General features: G+C 48.6%; 2 protein-coding genes across 2 annotated transcripts in view; one reads left to right on the top strand and one right to left on the bottom strand.

Annotated features, from left to right (window-relative positions):
* Positions 1-7433, bottom strand: part of wdr83os (WD repeat domain 83 opposite strand) — a 25243-nt gene extending 17810 nt beyond the window's left edge. The window contains exons 1-2 of the mRNA XM_073069331.1: positions 7278-7433; positions 3231-3336 (exon numbers count right to left, since the gene is read on the bottom strand). Coding sequence (XP_072925432.1) covers positions 3231-3336; positions 7278-7312 — 141 coding nt within the window. The 5' untranslated portion in view covers positions 7313-7433. The remainder of the gene's footprint in view (positions 1-3230; positions 3337-7277) is intronic.
* Positions 7349-19943, top strand: wdr83 (WD repeat domain containing 83). Its single transcript, XM_073069325.1, has 9 exons — positions 7349-7488; positions 10988-11108; positions 11451-11556; positions 12982-13030; positions 14478-14604; positions 16050-16117; positions 16739-16847; positions 18541-18655; positions 19566-19943. Exons 1-9 carry the CDS (start codon positions 7386-7388, stop codon positions 19716-19718), a joined length of 951 nt encoding a protein of 316 aa, XP_072925426.1. The 5' UTR covers positions 7349-7385; the 3' UTR covers positions 19719-19943.
* Positions 19944-19989: the final 46 nt, after the last annotated feature.

The following is a 19989-nucleotide window of genomic DNA, read 5'->3' as shown; positions in this document are numbered from 1 at the left end:
CTGACACCGTACACAGAGAGTTGCTCACGGTGACTTGCCTGACACCATTCAGAGGGAGTTGCTCACGGTGACTTGCCTGACACCGTACACAGGGAGTCGCTCACGGTGACTTGCCTGACACCGTTCAGAGGGAGTTGCTCACGGTGACTTGCCTGACACCATTCAGAGGGAGTCGCTCACGGTGACTTGCCTGACACCATTCAGAGGGATTCGCTCACGGTGACTTGCCTGACACCGTTCAGAGGGAGTCGCTCACGGTGACTTGCCTGACACCATTCAGAGGGAGTTGCTCACGGTGACTTGCCTGACACCGTACACAGGGAGTTGCTCACGGTGACTTGCCTGACACCGTTCAGAGGGAGTCGCTCACGGTGACTTGCCTGACACCGTACACAGAGAGTTGCTCACGGTGACTTGCCTGACACCATTCAGAGGGAGTTGCTCACGGTGACTTGCCTGACACCGTACACAGGGAGTTGCTCACGGTGACTTGCCTGACACCGTTCAGAGGGAGTCGCTCACGGTGACTTGCCTGACACCGTTCAGAGGGAGTCGCTCACGGTGACTTGCCTGACACCGTACACACGGAGTCGCTCACGGTGACTTGCCTGACACCATTCAGAGGGAGTCGCTCACGGTGACTTGCTTGACACCGTACACAGGGAGTTGCTCACGGTGACTTGCCTGACACCGTTCAGAGGGAGTCGCTCACGGTGACTTGCCTGACACCGTACACAGGGAGTTGCTCACGGTGACTTGCTTGACACCGCACACAGGGAGTCGCTCACGGTGACTTGCTTGACACCGCACACAGGGAGTTGCTCACGGTGACTTGCCTGACACCATTCAGAGGGAGTCGCTCACGGTGACTTGCCTGACACCGTACACAGGGAGTCGCTCACGGTGACTTGCCTGACACCGTTCAGAGGGAGTCGCTCACGGTGACTTGCCTGACACCGTACACAGGGAGTCGCTCACGGTGACTTGCCTGACACCGTTCAGAGGGAGTCGCTCACGGTGACTTGCCTGACACCGTACACAGGGAGTTGCTCACGGTGACTTGCCTGACACCGTACACAGGGAGTTGCTCACGGTGACTTGCCTGACACCGTACACAGGGAGTTGCTCACGGTGACTTGCCTGACACCGTACACAGGGAGTTGCTCACGGTGACTTGCCTGACACCGTACACAGGGAGTTGCTCACGGTGACTTGCCTGACACCGTACACAGGGAGTTGCTCACGGTGACTTGCCTGACACCGTACACACGGAGTTGCTCACGGTGACTTGCCTGACACTGTACACAGGGAGTTGCTCACGGTGACTTGCCTGACACCGTACACAGAGAGTTGCTCACGGTGACTTGCCTGACACCATTCAGAGGGAGTCGCTCACGGTGACTTGCCTGACACCGTACACAGGGAGTTGCTCACGGTGACTTGCCTGACACCGTACACAGGGAGTTGTTCACGGTGACTTGCCTGACACCGTACACAGAGAGTCGCTCACGGTGACTTGCCTGACACCGTACACAGAGAGTCGCTCACGGTGACTTGCCTGACACCGTACACAGGGAGTTGCTCACGGTGACTTGCCTGACACCGTACACAGGGAGTTGCTCACGGTGACTTGCCTGACACCGTACACAGGGAGTTGCTCACGGTGACTTGCCTGACACCGTACACAGGGAGTTGCTCACGGTGACTTGCCTGACACCGTACACAGGGAGTTGCTCACGGTGACTTGCCTGACACCGTACACAGGGAGTTGCTCACGGTGACTTGCCTGACACCGTACACAGGGAGTTGCTCACGGTGACTTGCCTGACACCGTACACAGGGAGTTGCTCACGGTGACTTGCCTGACACCGTACACAGGGAGTTGCTCACGGTGACTTGCCTGACACCGTACACAGAGAGTCGCTCACGGTGACTTGCCTGACACCGTACACAGAGAGTCGCTCACGGTGACTTGCCTGACACCGTACACAGGGAGTTGCTCACGGTGACTTGCCTGACACCGTACACAGGGAGTTGCTCACGGTGACTTGCCTGACACCGTACACAGGGAGTTGCTCACGGTGACTTGCCTGATACCTTTCAGAGGGAGTTGCTCACGGTAACTTGCCTGACACCGTACACAGGGAGTTGCTCACGGTGACTTGCCTGACACCTTTCAGAGGGAGTTGCTCACGGTGACTTGCCTGACACCGTACACAGAGAGTCGCTCACGGTGACTTGCCTGACACCGTACACAGGGAGTTGCTCACGGTGACTTGCCTGACACCTTTCAGAGGGAGTTGCTCACGGTAACTTGCCTGACACCGTACACAGGGAGTTGCTCACGGTGACTTGCCTGACACCTTTCAGAGGGAGTTGCTCACGGTGACTTGCTTGACACCGTACACAGAGAGTTGCTCACGGTGACTTGCCTGACACCTTTCAGAGGGAGTTGCTCACGGTAACTTGCCTGACACCGTACACAGGGAGTTGCTCACGGTGACTTGCCTGACACCTTTCAGAGGGAGTTGCTCACGGTGACTTGCCTGACACCGTTCAGAGGGAGTTGCTCACGGTGACTTGCCTGACACCGTACACAGGGAGTTGCTCACGGTGACTTGCCTGACACCGTACACAGGGAGTTGCTCACGGTGACTTGCCTGACACCTTTCAGAGGGAGTTGCTCACGGTGACTTGCCTGACACCGTTCAGAGGGAGTTGCTCACGGTGACTTGCCTGACACCGTACACAGGGAGTCGCTCACGGTGACTTGCCTGACACCGTACACAGGGAGTTGCTCACGTGACTTGCTTGACACCTTTCAGAGGGAGTTGCTCACGGTAACTTGCCTGACACCGTACACAGAGAGTTGCTCACGGTGACTTGCCTGACACCGTACACAGGGAGTTGCTCACGGTGACTTGCCTGACACCGTACACATGGAGTTGCTCACGGTGACTTGCCTGACACCGTTCAGAGGGAGTTGCTCACGTGACTTGCTTGACACCTTTCAGAGGGAGTTGCTCACGGTAACTTGCCTGACACCGTACACAGAGAGTTGCTCACGGTGACTTGCCTGACACCGTACACAGGGAGTTGCTCACGGTGACTTGCCTGACACCGTACACAGGGAGTCGCTCACAATACGGCCTCTCCACAGGGAGGTGCTCAGGAACAATGAGCCCATTTAGGGAAAGGGGGAGGAAGAGCATGACAAGGGATGTGAGTACCTTCAACATCAGCCCACACATACTGAAGATCATGCCCAGCAGGTTCATGTAATCGGGCGTCGGGTCCTCCAGCGTTGGATTATTGTCACTGGCGGGCGGCTTGTACCTGCAAGAAAGCAGAATTGTTAGAAGCCAGTGGCAGCCATTCAGCACCCGCCACCAAGCCCACTCCGCCATTCATAAAGTTCAGGGCTAAACCCTGTCCTCACGTCTTGCTTCCCACCTGATCCCATGCCATCCAATTCCCTCAAATGTCTAAAAAACTACCGATTTCAAACAGGAATTAATGTAATATCAAAGCATTCTCTGAAGCAGAGAATTCCAAAGATCCATAATTCACTGAAGTAGGAAATATCTTTTCATCTCAGTTCTAAATTTTTGTACTGGTTACTCATCCCTATGTTTCAGTCCAGATGAAGATTCTCAAACTGAAATGCTGACAGTCCATTTCCCTTCATAAATGCTGCCTGACCTACTGAGTTCCTCCACCTTTTTGTGACTTCAAATTCCTGGGTGTCACTATCTCAGAGGACCTGTCCTAGACTCACCATATTAATATAATTGCGAAGAAAGCACGACAGCGTCACTACTTCCTCAGATGACTCTGGAGGTTCGGCGTGTCATCAAAAACCTTGGCAAACTTCTACAGATGTGTGGTGGAAAGTGTACTCACTAGCTGCATTATGGCCTGGTATGGGAACACCAATGCCTTTGAATGGAAAATCCTACAAAAAGTAGTGGATTTGGCCCAGTACATCATGGGTAAAAACCTCCCAACCATTGAGTACATCTACATGAAACATCCATCAAAGATCCTCACCACCCAGGCCATGCTCTTCTCTCACTCCTGCCATCAGGTTGAAGGTACAAGAGCCTCAGGACTCACACCACCAGGTTCAAGAACAGTTATTACCCCTCAACCATCAGACTCTTGAACAAAAGGAGATAGTTACATTCATTTAAGGACTATTTTATCTTGCTATTTCATGTTCATTATTTATTTATATCTGCATTTGCACAGTTTGTTGTCCATTGATCCTGTTTAGTTACTGTTCTGTAGATTTGTTGCTAAGTATGCCCACAGAAAACGAATCTCACATTGTGTGTGGTGACATGTGTGTACTCTGATAATAAACTTTACTTTGAACTTTTGTGTGTTGCTCCAGATTCCAGAATCTGCAGAATCCCATGCCCACAAACTATCAAATACTTGTTCAACTTTAACAAGTGGCTGTATAATTTTTCAACTCAAATGAATGACCCTATCCTTTGCTACATTATATCCCACCTGTGAAATCCACACCATTCACTTAGCCTGTCTATAAAGATATATATAGACACAGATCCCAACATACTGCAATCTAGGTGTAATAGGACAGCAGGGTGGCGTAGTGGTTAGCACAACGCTTTACAGTACCTGCAACCCGGGCTCAATTCTTGCCGCTGTCTGTAAGGAGTTTGCACGTTCTCCCTGTGACCTTGTGGGTTTCCCCCGGGTGCTCCAGTTTCCTCTCACAGGCCTAAGATGTACCAACTGGTCTTTGTAAATTGTCCCGTGATTCAGCTAGGGTTAAATCCGGGACCGCTGTGCGGTGCGGCCCAAAGGGCCTGTTCCACACTGAACCTCAATAAACAAACATAAAAAAGACCTTTTTGTCTATCTGTTAATCAATTCTCAGTCCGTGGAAGGATTCCCTCCCCAATCCAATGTACTCTTATTATACTTAATAATCCTGAGAATGGCTCTTTGCAGAAGACCCACTGGAAATCCAGGAACACCTCAGCAGTTGGCTTACTCAGGCCTACAGGTAGTATCTTTTAGATCGAATCTCAGAAAGTGCCAGGACAGCATAGCAGTCAGTGAGACACTATTATAACCATATAACAATCACAGCACGGAAACAGGCCATCTCGGCCCTCCTAGTCCGTGCTGAACTCTTAATCTCACCTAGTCCCACCTACCCACACTCAGCCCATAACCCTCCACTCCTTTCCTGTCCATATACCTATCCAACTTTACCTTAAATGACACAACTGAACTGGCCTCTACTACTTCTACAGGAAGCTCATTCCACACAGCTATCACTCTCTGAGTAAAGAAATAACCCCTCGTGTTTCCCTTAAACTTTTGCCCCCTCTCAAATCTTGTCCTCTCGTTTGAATCTCCCCTACTCTCAATGGAAACAGCCTATTCACGTCAACTCTATCTATCCCTCTCAAAATTTTTAAATACCTCGATCAAATCCCCCCTCAACCTTCTACGCTCCAATGAATAGAGACCTAACTTGTTCAACCTTTCTCTGTAACTTAAGTGCTGAAACCCAGGTAACATCCTAGTAAATCGTCTCTGCACTCTCTCTAATTTATTGATAGCTTTCCTATAATTTGGTGACCAGAACTGTACACAATATTCCAAATTTGGCCTTACCAATGCCTCGTACAATTTTAACATTACATCCCAACTTCTGTACTCAATGCTCTGATTTATAAAGGCCAGCGTTCCAAAAGCCTTCTTCACCACCCTATCTACATGAGACTCCACCTTCAGGGAACTATGCACTGTTATTCCTAGATCTCTCTGTTCCACTGCATTCCTCAATGCCCTACCATTTACCCTGTATGTTCTATTTGGATTATTCCTGCCAAAATGTAGAACCTCACACTTCTCAGCATTAAACTCCATCTGCCAACGTTCAGCCCATTCTTCTAACCGGCATAAATCTCCCTGCAAGCTTTGAAAACCCACCTCATTATCCACAACACCTCCTACCTTAGTATCATCGGCATACTTACTAATCCAATTTACCACCCCATCATCCAGATCATTTATGTATATTACAAACAACATTGGGCCCAAAACAGATCCCTGAGGCACCCCGCTAGTCATCGGCCTCCATCCCGATAAACAATTATCCACCACTACTCTCTGGCATCTCCCATCTAGCCACTGTTGAATCCATTTTATTACTCCAGCATTAATACCTAACGACTGAACCTTCTTAACTAACCTTCCATGTGGAACTTGGGATTACAGCTCGGGACATCGGAGTTCAATCCTGGCATCCTCCCTGTGGAAGGCATGGGTTTTCCCCAGGTGATCCGGTTTCCTCACACAGTTTAAAGATGTACCAGGTAGGTAGGTAAATTGTCCCATGATTGGGTTAGGGTTAAAGCAGAGTTGCTGGGTGGTGTGGCTCGAAATGCTGGAAGGATCTATTCTGCACTGCATCTCTTCGTAAAACACACGTTTCTCAACCAAGGTGATGCAGCTGTAGTGCTACTGCCTCACTTTCCACGATTTGAGCTTTTGTGTTGTCAGTCTCGAGTTTGCATGTTCTTCCTGTTACCACATGGATTTCTCCCACCTCCATGTAAATTCGTGGGTTACCTCACAGCCTTAAATTGCCCCCCAGCACAGGTAGAAGTCTGGAGTTTTGGGGAGGGGGGTGAATTGATGGGCATAGGTTGCAGGGAAATAAGTGGGAGAATAGGATTGCTCTCAGAAGCAGCAGATTTGATGAGCCAAAAGGCGTCCTATGTTGTCAGGAGATACAAATCCGACATTGTACTGGAGTAGGTGGCACTCCAAATCCATATTTTGCCAGGATTAAGCAAACCCACTGATAAATCGTCACTCCTAGAGGCCAGGTGAGTACTAAAACCCTGGGAGAGGACGATAGGTGGGCCTGTTTTTCTCTGCATTTCTCCACACCCTCAGCTTCGTTCCCATGTATCCACGCTGACTTTTCCCAATTGTCCAAGTGCCTTTGTGCTCCCTACTTCGGAGGGGGGTGAGCGTGTATAACCCCATCGCCGTCTCATCCTTGACTCTAAACATTCTGCTCTCTCGCCCTGACCCCGTACACCCAACTCTACCCTTACCCCCGACCCAAGAACCCAGTTGTCCACACCCCTACACAGTCCACTCTCTCCAGTTCCCTTCCCACTGGACCCCAAACACCCGGCTCTTTCTCTCTCCCGACCTCGAAACCACACACACGGGTCTCTCGCGCTCTCTCTCTATATATACACCCAACTCTCCCCTACCGCAAGATCTTGTTCGGTCTCCGTGGGTCCGCCATGATGCTGACGACAGAATCGTAACTTTGCCCCCGGAAGCGGAAATCATCCTCCAGTAGCGGGGCAGGGTTGACGATGACATTCCCCGCACCACCGCCGCGGTTACCGCAGTTTCCAAACGAACAGTTCAGAAAGTTGGAGTGTAAACAGGGCGCCGTGAGAGCCGTGCGTTTCAACGGTGAGTGCTGCCCGCTGAGACTGAAACCAGTTAGTGTGGGGGTGGCCACACTGAGTTAAGATGCAGCTGTCGCGCCCCCGGTGGCGCGGAGGACCTCGAGAACCCTCCCTGGACTACAGGTGCAGTTGACGCGCCCCTAGCGGCGGGGAGGACCTCAAGGACCCTCCCTGGACGACAGGTGATAAACCGCGTCACTACAACACCCGAATCGCCTTAACATCACCGTTCACACATCGAGACACGAACTGAAAAGAAAACTTCTGAGTTGATTTGTTTACTTTCTTTCCACGCGATTCCTCAAGAGTGAATCTCCCAGTTTCCCAGGAGAATGTTTTTCCCATGGTACCTTGGCTGGCTTGTTGGCTGAAGCGTTAAAACTGGTCACATTGTCTAAATCTCAGATGAGTCACGGGCCATGAGAACGTGAAGAAGCTGAGGTCAGATGAGATGGTGCTATTTGAGCAGTTGAAACCTTGAAATTAAAGGCAGAAGTTCCTGCTGGAGCAAAGGCATTATAGGATAAATTCATAATATTTAATGTGTTGAGGCTGTACCAATGAGGAAGGAGAAAGTGGGTGGATCTTGTGGGAGAGAGTTGCATGCTTATTTATTTTCATACAGTAGACATCTCTTGCAAATCCAGCATTTAATGGAAATTTTGAACTATCTGCCCAAATAAGTCCCAATTATGCGACCACTGATGCCAGGTAGACAATCTCTGAAGAGTATTGATCATGGCTGGGGGTCACTTGTCTTGTAAAGAAACTGCCCAGAAGAAGGCAGTGGCAAACCACTTCTGTAGAAAAGTTTGCCAAGAACAATCATGATCAAGACAGTGATCACCCACGTCATACGACAGGAACTTAATGATGATGCCCCAATAGCTTTTGACTCTGGGGGCTCAGACTGCTCTGTGTTTTGTTGGGATTTGGAGAAGTGACAGGGAAATGGTGATGAGTTATGATTTGACCATGACGTTAAATGATGCAGTGGCTGGGTGGATCCTTAACGGTTTATAAATAGCTTTTCTTTATCAGATGCATAACTGACTTGTACTTGGTGTAAAGGGCACTGTTTCCAAATCAGCAGCTGACACAAAACTGTGAGGTCTGATGAATTGTGAGGATGATTGCACTAAATTTCAACGAGATGGAGATGCATCGGGCAGATTGGGTAGATGGATGAAGGATGGAATTCAGTGTTGAGAATGCCGAATGCTACATTTTTGGTTGGATAAATGAGAAAAGGTGACATGAATTGGATGCCATAATTCTAAAAAGGCATGAGCAGATATTTGAGGATTTATATGAAATGTTCATTGAAAGTGGTTAAAAAGAGCATTCTGGAGGTTGGGTTTTATGGACAGAAGCATAGAAGAGTAAGGAGCACTTACAGAAAACACCAGTTCAATATTAGCTTGAATGGTGTGGCTGGGTGCCTCGGCTTTGAACAGCTCTGCGTTGGAGAAACGTGGGATCCTTGCCGATCACCAGACCCATTCTTTTCCTCCTGGTAATGGAACAATTGATTGATTTGATAAGCAACAGCAAGAAACTCATTGTAACTTATCTCTGCAGGCGCTAGTCGTTGGTTTGCGTTTTTCAGTCTATAGCTAGCATTGGTCAATTCATTGGGGATATGCAAGTTTGCATCAGTATTTTTTCTTTGCCAGTGTAGTGCTCGAGGAGACACAATACCTTTACTTCCAGGATAAACTCTGCACTAAACTGAGGCTGTGGCCTGCAACTAACGGGCTCCTGGACCAGCTGCGGTGATGACCGGCTTCATGGCTCTGAACTCACTTTCGTGAACTTTTGTTCCGAATGTTATTTACTTACATTTTTTGGCACTAATTGTTCTTTTTTCCACACGTTGGGTGCCTGGCTGTCTTTTTAATGGGTTCTTTGTGTAAGGAGACGAACCTCAAGGTTGTATATAGTAGTGTATTTTGAACTTAGTAACTGTTTTATGATGCACACCTGTGTTGGTGATTGGGTGTTCAACAAAGTGAATAATTCGAGCTGCATCTGAGATAAAAATTGCTAGAAATCTGCTGGGCTTAGTTTTTGAATAGCAAAATATATGTTATAAATTGTGTTGTGATTGGTGGCATCTGTTAATCTCGCGGGACCACGGATCTGTGCCTGGAATGATTTCCAGGGCGCAGGCCTGGGCAAAGTTGTGCGGAATACCGGCTGTTGCCCATGCAGCAAATCTCCCCTGTCCCCGCCATCGATGTTGTCCAAGAGAAGGGCAAGGGCCGATACAGCTTGGCACCAGTGACGTCGCAGAAGTTGCCAGAGCGAGGTTGAAGGTAACGTCGGACTGCCTTAGGGACTCCAGCTCCGGATTTATCCTCAGGGTTTACTCCTGAAGCCTTTCCCATGAGTGGGTATGACCGCAAGGCAGCGGAGGTTTGAAATCAGAGTTTTCCCTCTCTTAGATGGACTGCCTTCCCAGGCTGACGAGCTCCATCTACCCGAAGCACTAGCTTTAAGGCGCTAGGACACGCCTCCGCCCCTTCTCCTGTCAGTAGAAACAGTTCGGCCAGGTTTAGAGGCTAAGCCACACGAGAAGGCCAGGAGTTGGACTTGGTTGTCAGAGGCTATTTGAGGCGCATGCCATGAGGAGCATTTTTAAGTAGTGGGAGCTTGTCCCCACTACCACCCCTCGGCTTGACAACCTTGGAACCGGTGTTGTGATGGAGCAGCAGAATTCTGCAGATTATTATGAAAGATTAAAGAGGTGCTGGAAACACTTAGCAGTGAACATCAGTGGGATGAGGAACAAAAATTAACATTTCATTTCAGTCAACGCTGGACAAGTGAGAAGTTGGTTATAAGTTGCAGACTGGGTAAAGAGGGATGGACAGGACAGATCCATTATGATGGATTTTCAGAAATCGAATTCAAGACACATTAGTTGTGGAAGTAGGTACAAGGGGGATGTCAGAGGCAAGTTTTTTTACAGAGTGGTGGGTGCATGGAATGCATTGCCAGTGACAGTGATAGAAGCAGATACAATGGGGTCTTTTAAGAGACTCTTTGATAGGTACATGGAGCTTAGCAAAATAGAGGGCTATACCCTCTATTTTCTAGGTAATTCTAGGCAGTTTTTAGAGTAGGTTACTATAGAGTAGATTTCTGTGATTCTATGATAGTCCATCATCTGCTGTTACTCACTTCCCGGCTAATTCAAACCCAAATCACTTTTGTGGCATCTTCACTTTTAAATCTCAAAGACTCCACCACATCAAGTTCCTGACCAAACTCCAAGTGGAGTCAGCTTGGGCTTTGTTTACTGAACATCTGTTACAGAAGGGACGAGCCAAGTTGCAGCACAGAGACAGAAAGGGAACTGGTGTATTACAGGCAACCTAGTTACTGGGTTTTGAATCACATCAGTCCTGGACAAGTGCTAGTGTTTGTCGTCAAGGACAATTGTCCATGTTGCATGTTTGGTAATTCTTTGCCTGTCATACTTTTTTTCTCCCTTCCAGTGGACGGTAATTATTGCCTGACCTGTGGGAGCGACAAGACCCTGAAGCTGTGGAATCCACATCGAGAAACGCTCCTGAAGACTTACACTGGCCACGGATATGAGGTTCTGGACGCAGCTGGGTAAGGCGCTCCAGGAGAGGCTGTGTGCACAGATGCCACTTTCCATCCTTGCAAGGCTGTCGTCTCCTTGTGCTGCATCCTGCTGGCCAATCTTTTGCTGCATTCTTCTTCGCTCCCCTAGACCATTCTCACTGTTGGCAAGAGACGATTGAGTGGCTTGAGAATCGAGAATAAGAGCGGGAGTGCTGGTTAATCTTACCTGTTTTCTTTGTCCCCTCTGTAGTTTTATCACTGTTCCAGTGCTCTCCTCCCTGATCACCAGGCCCAGTGCTTTGTCCAAGTGTTTTATGCACCATTCTGACACTGATTTGCCCTCAGCTGTCTGACCTTTCACCTTCGCAGGTCCTGCGATAACAGCCAGATCTGTTCGTGCAGTGGTGACAAAACCATCATACTGTGGGACGTGGCGACGGGGCAGCTGGTCCGGAAGTATCGGGGCCACGGCGGGGTAAGAGCGGCTCTGGTACACAGATACAGTGTCACCAACAAGCTACGGTAGCATCTGCTTTTGTGGGATGTTGCTGAGGGAAACGGTGGATGAGATGCAAGGGCAACATATTCTGGTGCTGGGGCTGTGCTGGGACGGGATGGTGTGGAGGAGAGGGGTGATGAAAACATGGTTCAGTATGACCTTATTAAAGAATCAATGCTCCTCGATAGTCTCCCTTCTCCAACCCAGATACTGCTTTGTTGTTTTAGCTGGTGGGTCGACCTCCAGTGTTCAGCAATGTGATTGATTCATAGAGAAATACAGCACAAAGCAGTACGTGGTGTCCATCAAACACTCATTTCCACACTAGTTCATTTCCCCTGCTAATTCATTTTCTTCTCCCCATATTCCCATCAACCCCAACACCACCAGTCCACACTCACTTCTCACTGCTGCCATCAGGAAGAAGGTACAGGAGCCTCACCACACCACCAGGTTCAAGAACCTTCCTCCCAGATTCCACCACTGGCCTACACACCAGCTGCAATTTAATGCAGCCAGTTATCTACCAAACTGCGTGTCTGAGAAGCGGGAGGAAACTGGAGCTCCTGGGGTTGGAGGAGGGGGAGCACATATGATCAGAGGAAGAACGTACAAGCTCATACAGACCGAGCTGGGTCGTTGGAACTGTGTGGTAGCGGTTGCACCCATTGCTCCATTGCTTCGGCACAGTTCCCTGAAAATGGGACACCGTAAGACAGAGAGGTGAGGAAGGCATTTGCCACACTTGCCTTTATCCATCAGGGCGTTGAGTACAATTGTTGGGTCGACTCGTTACAGCAGCACAGACGCTGGGGTGACCGTACGGTGGGCAGTTCTGGTTGCCAGGGCATAGGAAGCATGGAAAGGATGCAGAAGAAAAATTGATAAGAATAGCTCTGAGAATGGAGAGCTTGAGCCATAAGGAGAGACTGGACAGGCTGGCACTTTTACATGGAGTGCAGGAGGCCGAGGAGTGACCTTGTAAGAGGGTTATAAAGTCACGAACGGCAGAGATAATGCTTTTCTTTTTCCCAGGGTAGGGGAATCTAAAACTAGAGGGCTTGGGTTTAAGTGAGAGGGTGAAGATTTACGAAGGACCCAGAGGGTGAAGATTTACGAGGGACCCGGCGGGCAGGCTTTTCACACTGAGGGCAGTGGGTATATGGAAGGAGCTGCCAGAGAAAATGGTGGTGGCAGGTACGATTAGAGTGTTCAAAAGACACTTAAACAGGTACATGGACAGGAAATGCATGGACTAGCTGAAGTAGACAACGTGGTTGACGTGGACGAGCTGGGTTGTAGGGTCTGTTCCATACTATATATCTCCATCACTTTGCTCTTCACCCTCCCCAGAGTCCTTTCTCTACTCTGACTGAAAAGCCTCTCACTTCTCTCTTACAGAAAGTGAACTGTGTTCAGTTCAATGAGGAGTCGACGGTCATTATTTCAGGTGAGGAAGCTGCTCGGATTGGGCAGTGTGCGATATTGAAAGCCATGGCAGTACACCGGTGGTCCACTTCCAGAAGGCTTGGCAATCCTCGGTTCAGATCAGCCTGGGCACTATCAATTCACTGTGGGGACAAACAGATGACAAACTCTGAGCCCCAGCAAATTGTCGCACATTGGCTCAGCTCACTCTCCACCCTGAATCTACCAATCCCTCTCTCTAGATTTAACTTATCAGTGGAGCTTCACTCTCACTCGGGCTGCATTTAGGGAGTGGATGGAGAGAGTCAGTGGGGAACTGTTCACTGGCAAGATGATAGAGGGTAAATAATTTATTAGTGGAGAGTCTGATGAGCATTAAGGCAGCTATTTCCCCTCCCCACAGTGGTTCTGGTAGGGACCTTGTGTTTGGGAGTGTTTTTTCATGAAGAATTGAAACATTTATGACAGAAGGCCATTCAGCCAATCACACGTGCACTAGTTGTAAAAGAATGAGTGCAGAGAGTTGTGGGCACAGCTCAGAACATCACAGGAACCAGCCTCCCCTCCAGGGACTCTGTCTACACTTCTCACTGCCTCAGTAAAGCAGCCACAATAATCAAAAGCCTTATGATTCTCTCCTCCCTGCTCCCATTGGACAGAAGGTACAAGAGTTTAAAAGCACATACTTCCAAGCTTCTATCCGAACCCTAGAACACACCACATGAACAATAACATGGACACTTGACCTCACAATCAACCTCATTATGATCTGCACTTTACTGTTTACCTGCTCTGTATTCTGCATTGTTACTGTTTTACCTTATTCTAGCTCCATACACTGTGTAGTGACCTGACCTGCGTGAACAGTGTGCCAGCCCAGCTTTTCAGTGTCTTGCTACACAATTATAGACCAAAGCAACAAAACCCAGTAAAAGCTCACCTTCCGGTACAGGATCAATGGCCTGTACGTCACTGGTCAGGTACACTACGCAAGCTCAACACTGAAGCCACTTGTGAGGGGGAGACAAATCTATATTTCTGTCATTCAGTCCCCCTGGTTCCTGAAGGTTGTCATAGCCGGGGTGGTAATGGGGACAAGCATCCATAAAATGCTCCCAGTTATGTGCGCTTCAAATAGCTTCTGACAACCAAGTCCAGCTCCTGGCCTTCACACGTGGCTTAGCTACTAAACCCTACTGACAGGACAAGCCGACAAAGGTGGGTTACTGGTGTCTTAAAACTAGTTGCTTCGAGCATATGGGGCGTGTCAGCTGTGGTTGGCAGCTCACCTAGGAGAAGGAAACTGATCTCAAACCTCCACTGCCTTGTGGCTGTACCCACTCATGGGGAAGGCTTGGAAAAATGCAGAGCTGGAGTCCCTGATGCCGTTGTCTGTTGAGTTCATGGGAGTTTCCTCCAACTTTCTGTCCTGTGACTGAGGACAAATCCAGCTGATCATCTGATTGCAGGTTCCATTGACTCCTTGATTAGATGTTGGGATTGTCGCTCCCGGAAACCAGAACCCATTCAGATTCTCGATGAGGCAAAGGATGGGATCTCCAGCGTGAAGGTTTCCGACCATGAAATTCTGTCAGGGTAAGAGTTGTGGTGGGAACGTCACCGTTGTGTGGCAGTGCGCAGAGTGGGAATGTCAGTGCTATTCAGTGGCGCGTCGAATTGGAATGTCACCGTTATAACGGGTGTGGAGTGGGAATGACACCGTTATAACGGGTGTGTGTGGAGTGGGAACATCACTGTCATAACCGGAGTGTGTGGAGTGGGAACGTAACCGTCATAACGGGTGTGTGTGGAGTGGGAACGTCACCGTTTTAACAGGTGTGTGTGGAGTGGGAACGTCACCGTCAGAACCGGTGTGTGTGGAGTGGGAACGTCACCGTCAGAACCGGAGTGTGTGGAGTGGGAACGTCACCGTCAGAACCGGTGTGTGTCGAGTGGGAACGTCACCGTCAGAACCGGTGTGTGTGGAGTGGGAACGTCACCGTCAGAACCGGAGTGTGTGGAGTGGGAACGTCACCGTTATAACCGGTGTGTGTGGAGTGGGAACGTCACCGTCAGAACCGGTGTGTGTGGAGTGGGAACGTCACCGTTATAACGGGTGTGTGTGGAGTGGGAACCTCACTGTCATAACCGGAGTGTGTGGAGTGGGAACATAACCGTCATAACGGGTGTGTGTGGAGTGGGAACGTCACCGTTATAACGGGTGTGTGTGGAGTGGGAACGTCACCGTCAGAACCGGTGTGTGTGGAGTGGGAACGTCACCGTCAGAACCGGAGTGTGTGGAGTGGGAACGTCACCGTCAGAACCGGTGTGTGTGGAGTGGGAACGTCACCGTCAGAACCGGAGTGTGTGGAGTGGGAACGTCACCGTCAGAACCGGTGTGTGTCGAGTGGGAACGTCACCGTCAGAACCGGTGTGTGTGGAGTGGGAACGTCACCGTCAGAACCGGAGTGTGTGGAGTGGGAACGTCACCGTCAGAACCGGTGTGTGTCGAGTGGGAACATCACTGTCATAACCGGAGTGTGTGGAGTGGGAACGTAACCGTCATAACGGGTGTGTGTGGAGTGGGAACGTCACCGTTATAACAGGTGTGTGTGGAGTGGGAACGTCACTGTTATAACCGGTGTGTGTGGAGTGGGAACGTCACCGTCAGAACCGGTGTGTGTGGAGTGGGAACGTCACCGTCAGAACCGGTGTGTGTGGAGTGGGAACGTCACCGTCAGAACCGGAGTGTGTGGAGTGGGAACGTCACCGTCAGAACAGGTGTGTGTGGAGTGGGAACGTCACCGTCAGAACCGGTGTGTGTCGAGTGGGAACGTCACCGTCAGAACCGGTGTGTGTGTAGTGGGAACGTCACTGTTATAACCGGTTTGTGTGGAGTGGGAACGTCACCGACATAACCGGTGTGTGTGGAGTGGGAACGCCAGCACTCTGTGAAGTGGGACGAGTGAGTGAGGTTTTGGGAATGAGTCTTGTATATAGGAGGTTTGTTGGCCACTCTAACTAACGCTGTGCTCTTTTAGGTCTGTTGATGGACGGGTGCGGCGGTATGACCTACGGATGGGACAGCTCTTTGCGGATTTCATTGGAAGTGAGTACTGGACAACAGAGCCGTTCTAATGCTGGATACGATGGAATAAAAGTATGTCTGTCTGACTCTCTTTAGTACGACAATAGACACAAAACTCAGCAGGTCAGGCAGCATCTTTGGAGGGGAATAAACTGTCACCGTTTCGGGCTGAGACCCTTCGTCAGGATTGGAGAGAAAGGAGGCAGAAGCCAGAATAAAAAGATGGCGGGGAGGGGAAAAGAGTACAAGCTGGCAGGCCATAGGTGAGGCGAGATGAGGGAGAAGGTAGGTAGGTGGGGGAAGAGGGATGAAGAAGTAAGCTGGGAGATGATACTTGGAAAAGGTGAAGCTTGAAGAAGGATGAATTTTATTGGAGAGGAGAGTGGATCATGAGAGAAAGGGAAGAATGAGGGGCACTGCAGGAGCTAATGGGCAGGTTAGGAGAAAGGAAAGGGTGACAGAGGAATCAGAATGGAGCATGGAAAAAGAGAAGGCAAGAGTTTTATTGGAAGTTAGATTAATATGAACAGATTTTCAGTCTGTCTGCTTGTCCTGTAAAGTCATCTGTTTCACTGTGCTACAGATGGACTGATTGTTTACTTTTGTGCTTGTTCTACTGATTACTGTCTCTTTCTCATACAGGTCCAATAACAAGTGTATGTTTCAGCAGAGATGGGCAATGTACACTTAGCTCCAGCCTGGATTCCACACTTCGCCTCTTGGATAAGGAGACTGGAGAGTTACTAGGACAGTAAGTGAAGCTCTTGAGGCAGGAAGAGCACAGTCACATGACTCCCAAGCCTCTTCACCCACAGTACAACTCCCTTAGTGTCGCAGTCTAATTGCTTGTGTCCCCCAGTCCCCTAAGAACATACTTAACACAACTCAATTCACTCAGCATTCACCCAGTGCTTGAGAGCTCCATGCCTTCAGTTGTATAGAGACGGCTGGTGGAGAGGAGTAGGAAGATAGAGATGTAAGACAAAGGACTATATGAAGATTGGTTAATATACACTCAATGGCCACTTTATTAGGTACCTCATGTGCCTACAGAGTGGCCATTGAATGTATGTTCGCGGTCTTCTGCTGCTGTAGCCCATCTACTTCAAGGTTCAACTTGTTGAACGTCCAAAAATGCTTTTCTGTGTTCCACCATTGCAACACATGCTCATTTGAGTTACTGTCCCCTTCCTGTCAGCTTGTCGTGTTGCAACAACAGACTTGCTCTCAATGTCAGTAAGACCAAAGAATTGGTTGTGGACTTAATGAAGGGGAAGTCGAGGGAACACACACCAGTCCTCATTGAGGGATCAGTAGAGGAAAGGGTGAGCAGCTTCAGTTTCTGGGTGTCAGCTTCTCTGAAGATGTATCATGGCCCAACATATTGATGTAATTACAAACAAGGTATGACTGCAGCTATATTTTATTAGGAGTTTGATGAGACTTCGTATGCCACCAAAAGCACTCGCAAATTCCTGCACATGTACCATTCGAACTGGCTTGCATTGGAAGTTGTGAACTCAGACAGCCCCATCATGGGCACCTGACTCCCCGGCATCAAGGACACCTTCAAAAGGCACTGCCTCAAAATCACGGTATCCATCATCAAGGACCCCCATCACCCTGGTCATACCCTCTTCTCTCTGCTACCATCAGAGAGGAGGTACAGGAACCTTAAGACACATACTCAGTGTTTTAGAAACATCTTCCCCTCTGCCCTCAGATTTCCCAATGGACAATGAATCAATATACACTACCTCACTACTTTCTTCTTTTTTGCTGTACTTATATACTTGTGTGTATATGTTGTAATTTAGTTTTTAATTATTATGCATTGTAATGTACTGCTGCTGCAAAACAACAAATTTCATGACATATGCTAGTGATATTAATGCTGATTCTGAGATACTCAAACCACCCATCAACAAGTATTTCAGTCAAAATCACTTCGATCACACTTCTTCCCCATTCTGATATTTGGTCTGAATAACAACTGAACCTCTGGACCATGTTTGCATTGAATTGCTGCCACGATTGGCTGACTAGATATTTACATTAACAAACAGATGTACAGGTGTAGCGAATAGGAAAGTATGGATTAGATGTTAAGGAGCCTAAGTTCTGGCCATTGGAAGAGCATTGTAGAGAAATGGTATAAGAAGGGACATTAATAAAGGGTGGTTATGAAAGAAGTTTATATTCGAAAATTCAGTATTTATTCTAAAAGGTTATAAAGTGCATAAACACAAGATGTTGCTTGCGTGGGCCTCAATACTGACAGTGGAGGAGGCTGTAGACAGATAACACGGATGGGAGTGGGATTGAAAATTAAAGTGATGTGTAGCAGAAAGCTCAGGATTACTCCTGTGGATTGAGTGCAGGCACTCCACAATCACCCAATCTGCATCAGTTTTGTGAAATTGCTCTCTGTTCTGTTTCAACAGGTACACAGGCCACAAGAGTGAACAGTACAAACTGGACTGCTGCTTCAACGAGTCCGATACACACGTGGTCAGTGGCTCCGAGGATGGGCAAGTGTATTTCTGGGACCTAGTCGAGGTGAGTGAACCCTTCCCCTGACTCACACCCTCCTGTTCTCTGGAACACTGTTGGATATTGTAGTCGTGAATAGGACAGAATCAGCCCAATGCCTGATGTTGTCCCAGCTCACACAAGAAAAACAGCCCTTTGATGACCTGGCTGTGGCTCTGGGACACCCACTTTTTCTCAGAGTAAGAAGATCATGGGTTTGGGTTCCATGTTGAAGGTGAATGTCACTCTAGACTGACAGTCCAGCAGTGATTTTGAGAGAGTGCTGCACTATTGGAAGGGCATTGGCAATATTGAGGGGACACTTCCACCAGGGTGGTTCGAGAAAGTACTGCATTGTCATCAGTGGGCAGAAAGGGGAGATGCTGAGTCTGAAATAGAGGCCCTGCTATTCAGAGCAGGGAGACTCCGTCAGTATTTCTCTCTCTACCAACCAGCACAGGAAAAACACACCACTTTGTATTTATCCTATTGCAATTGGTGGGATTTTGCTATGGACTAAGTGGGTAGTAATCCCCTCTTCTCATCAGGCAGGAGACAAAGAGGTTTAGGTCCTACACCACCATGTTCAGGAACAGTTATTACCCTACAGCCAACAGACTCTTGACCCAGCGTGGGTAACTTTATTTATTATTAGTCTGAACTGATTCTCACTTCCAATGAGTTCCTATTACTCATGTTCTCAGTATAATTTTTATTTGCATTTTGTCTTTTACACATTCTCTAACAGTCTTTGTTTAGGAATAGTTTTTTATAAATTCTATTGTATTTTTCCTGTGGATGTCTGCAATTAAATGAATCTCAAGGTAACACTTACTGTCTGTTCTTTTATGTTTACTTCAAACTTTAAGCACAGTTTTTGCTGTCAGTGAAACGCTTGTGATGTTTGAATCTGACTCGATGTGTCTACTGTTCGCAGGGCTCCCAAGCTGCAACACTAAATGTTGGGAAGGGTGTGGTACAGAGTCTGAATTATCACCCAACACATTCGTGCTTGCTTGTCGCCACAGAGGGGACCGTGCAGCTCTGGGGAGACCAAACGTACGCAGCCGAGATGCAAGCAGCCACGTGACACTCTGACACAGGCTCTGAGCCTATTCGGCAGATAAGCTCTTAGCCTCTGCCCTGGTTACAGACTAAAGGAAAGACGCTATCGCTCTGGTCAGTCTGCTCTCGTGATGCACAGGGATCCACAGTGTAGTTAACTGTAACTGGCAATTGTCCATTGCCCAGCATCTCTGCCCTCCATAATTTACACATCAGTTTTCTGATGAATAAAAGGATTTGTTTTGGAAAATCAGAGTTTCACTGAGCTGTGTCATAATTCCAGATGGCAAAACTGG

The sequence above is a fragment of the Hemitrygon akajei genome, chromosome 16 (genome assembly GCF_048418815.1).
Source record: "Hemitrygon akajei chromosome 16, sHemAka1.3, whole genome shotgun sequence".
Classification (NCBI taxonomy): domain Eukaryota; kingdom Metazoa; phylum Chordata; class Chondrichthyes; order Myliobatiformes; family Dasyatidae; genus Hemitrygon; species Hemitrygon akajei.
The sequence above is the reverse complement of the archived record's forward strand: the minus strand, read 5'-3'. Positions and strand labels throughout refer to the sequence as shown.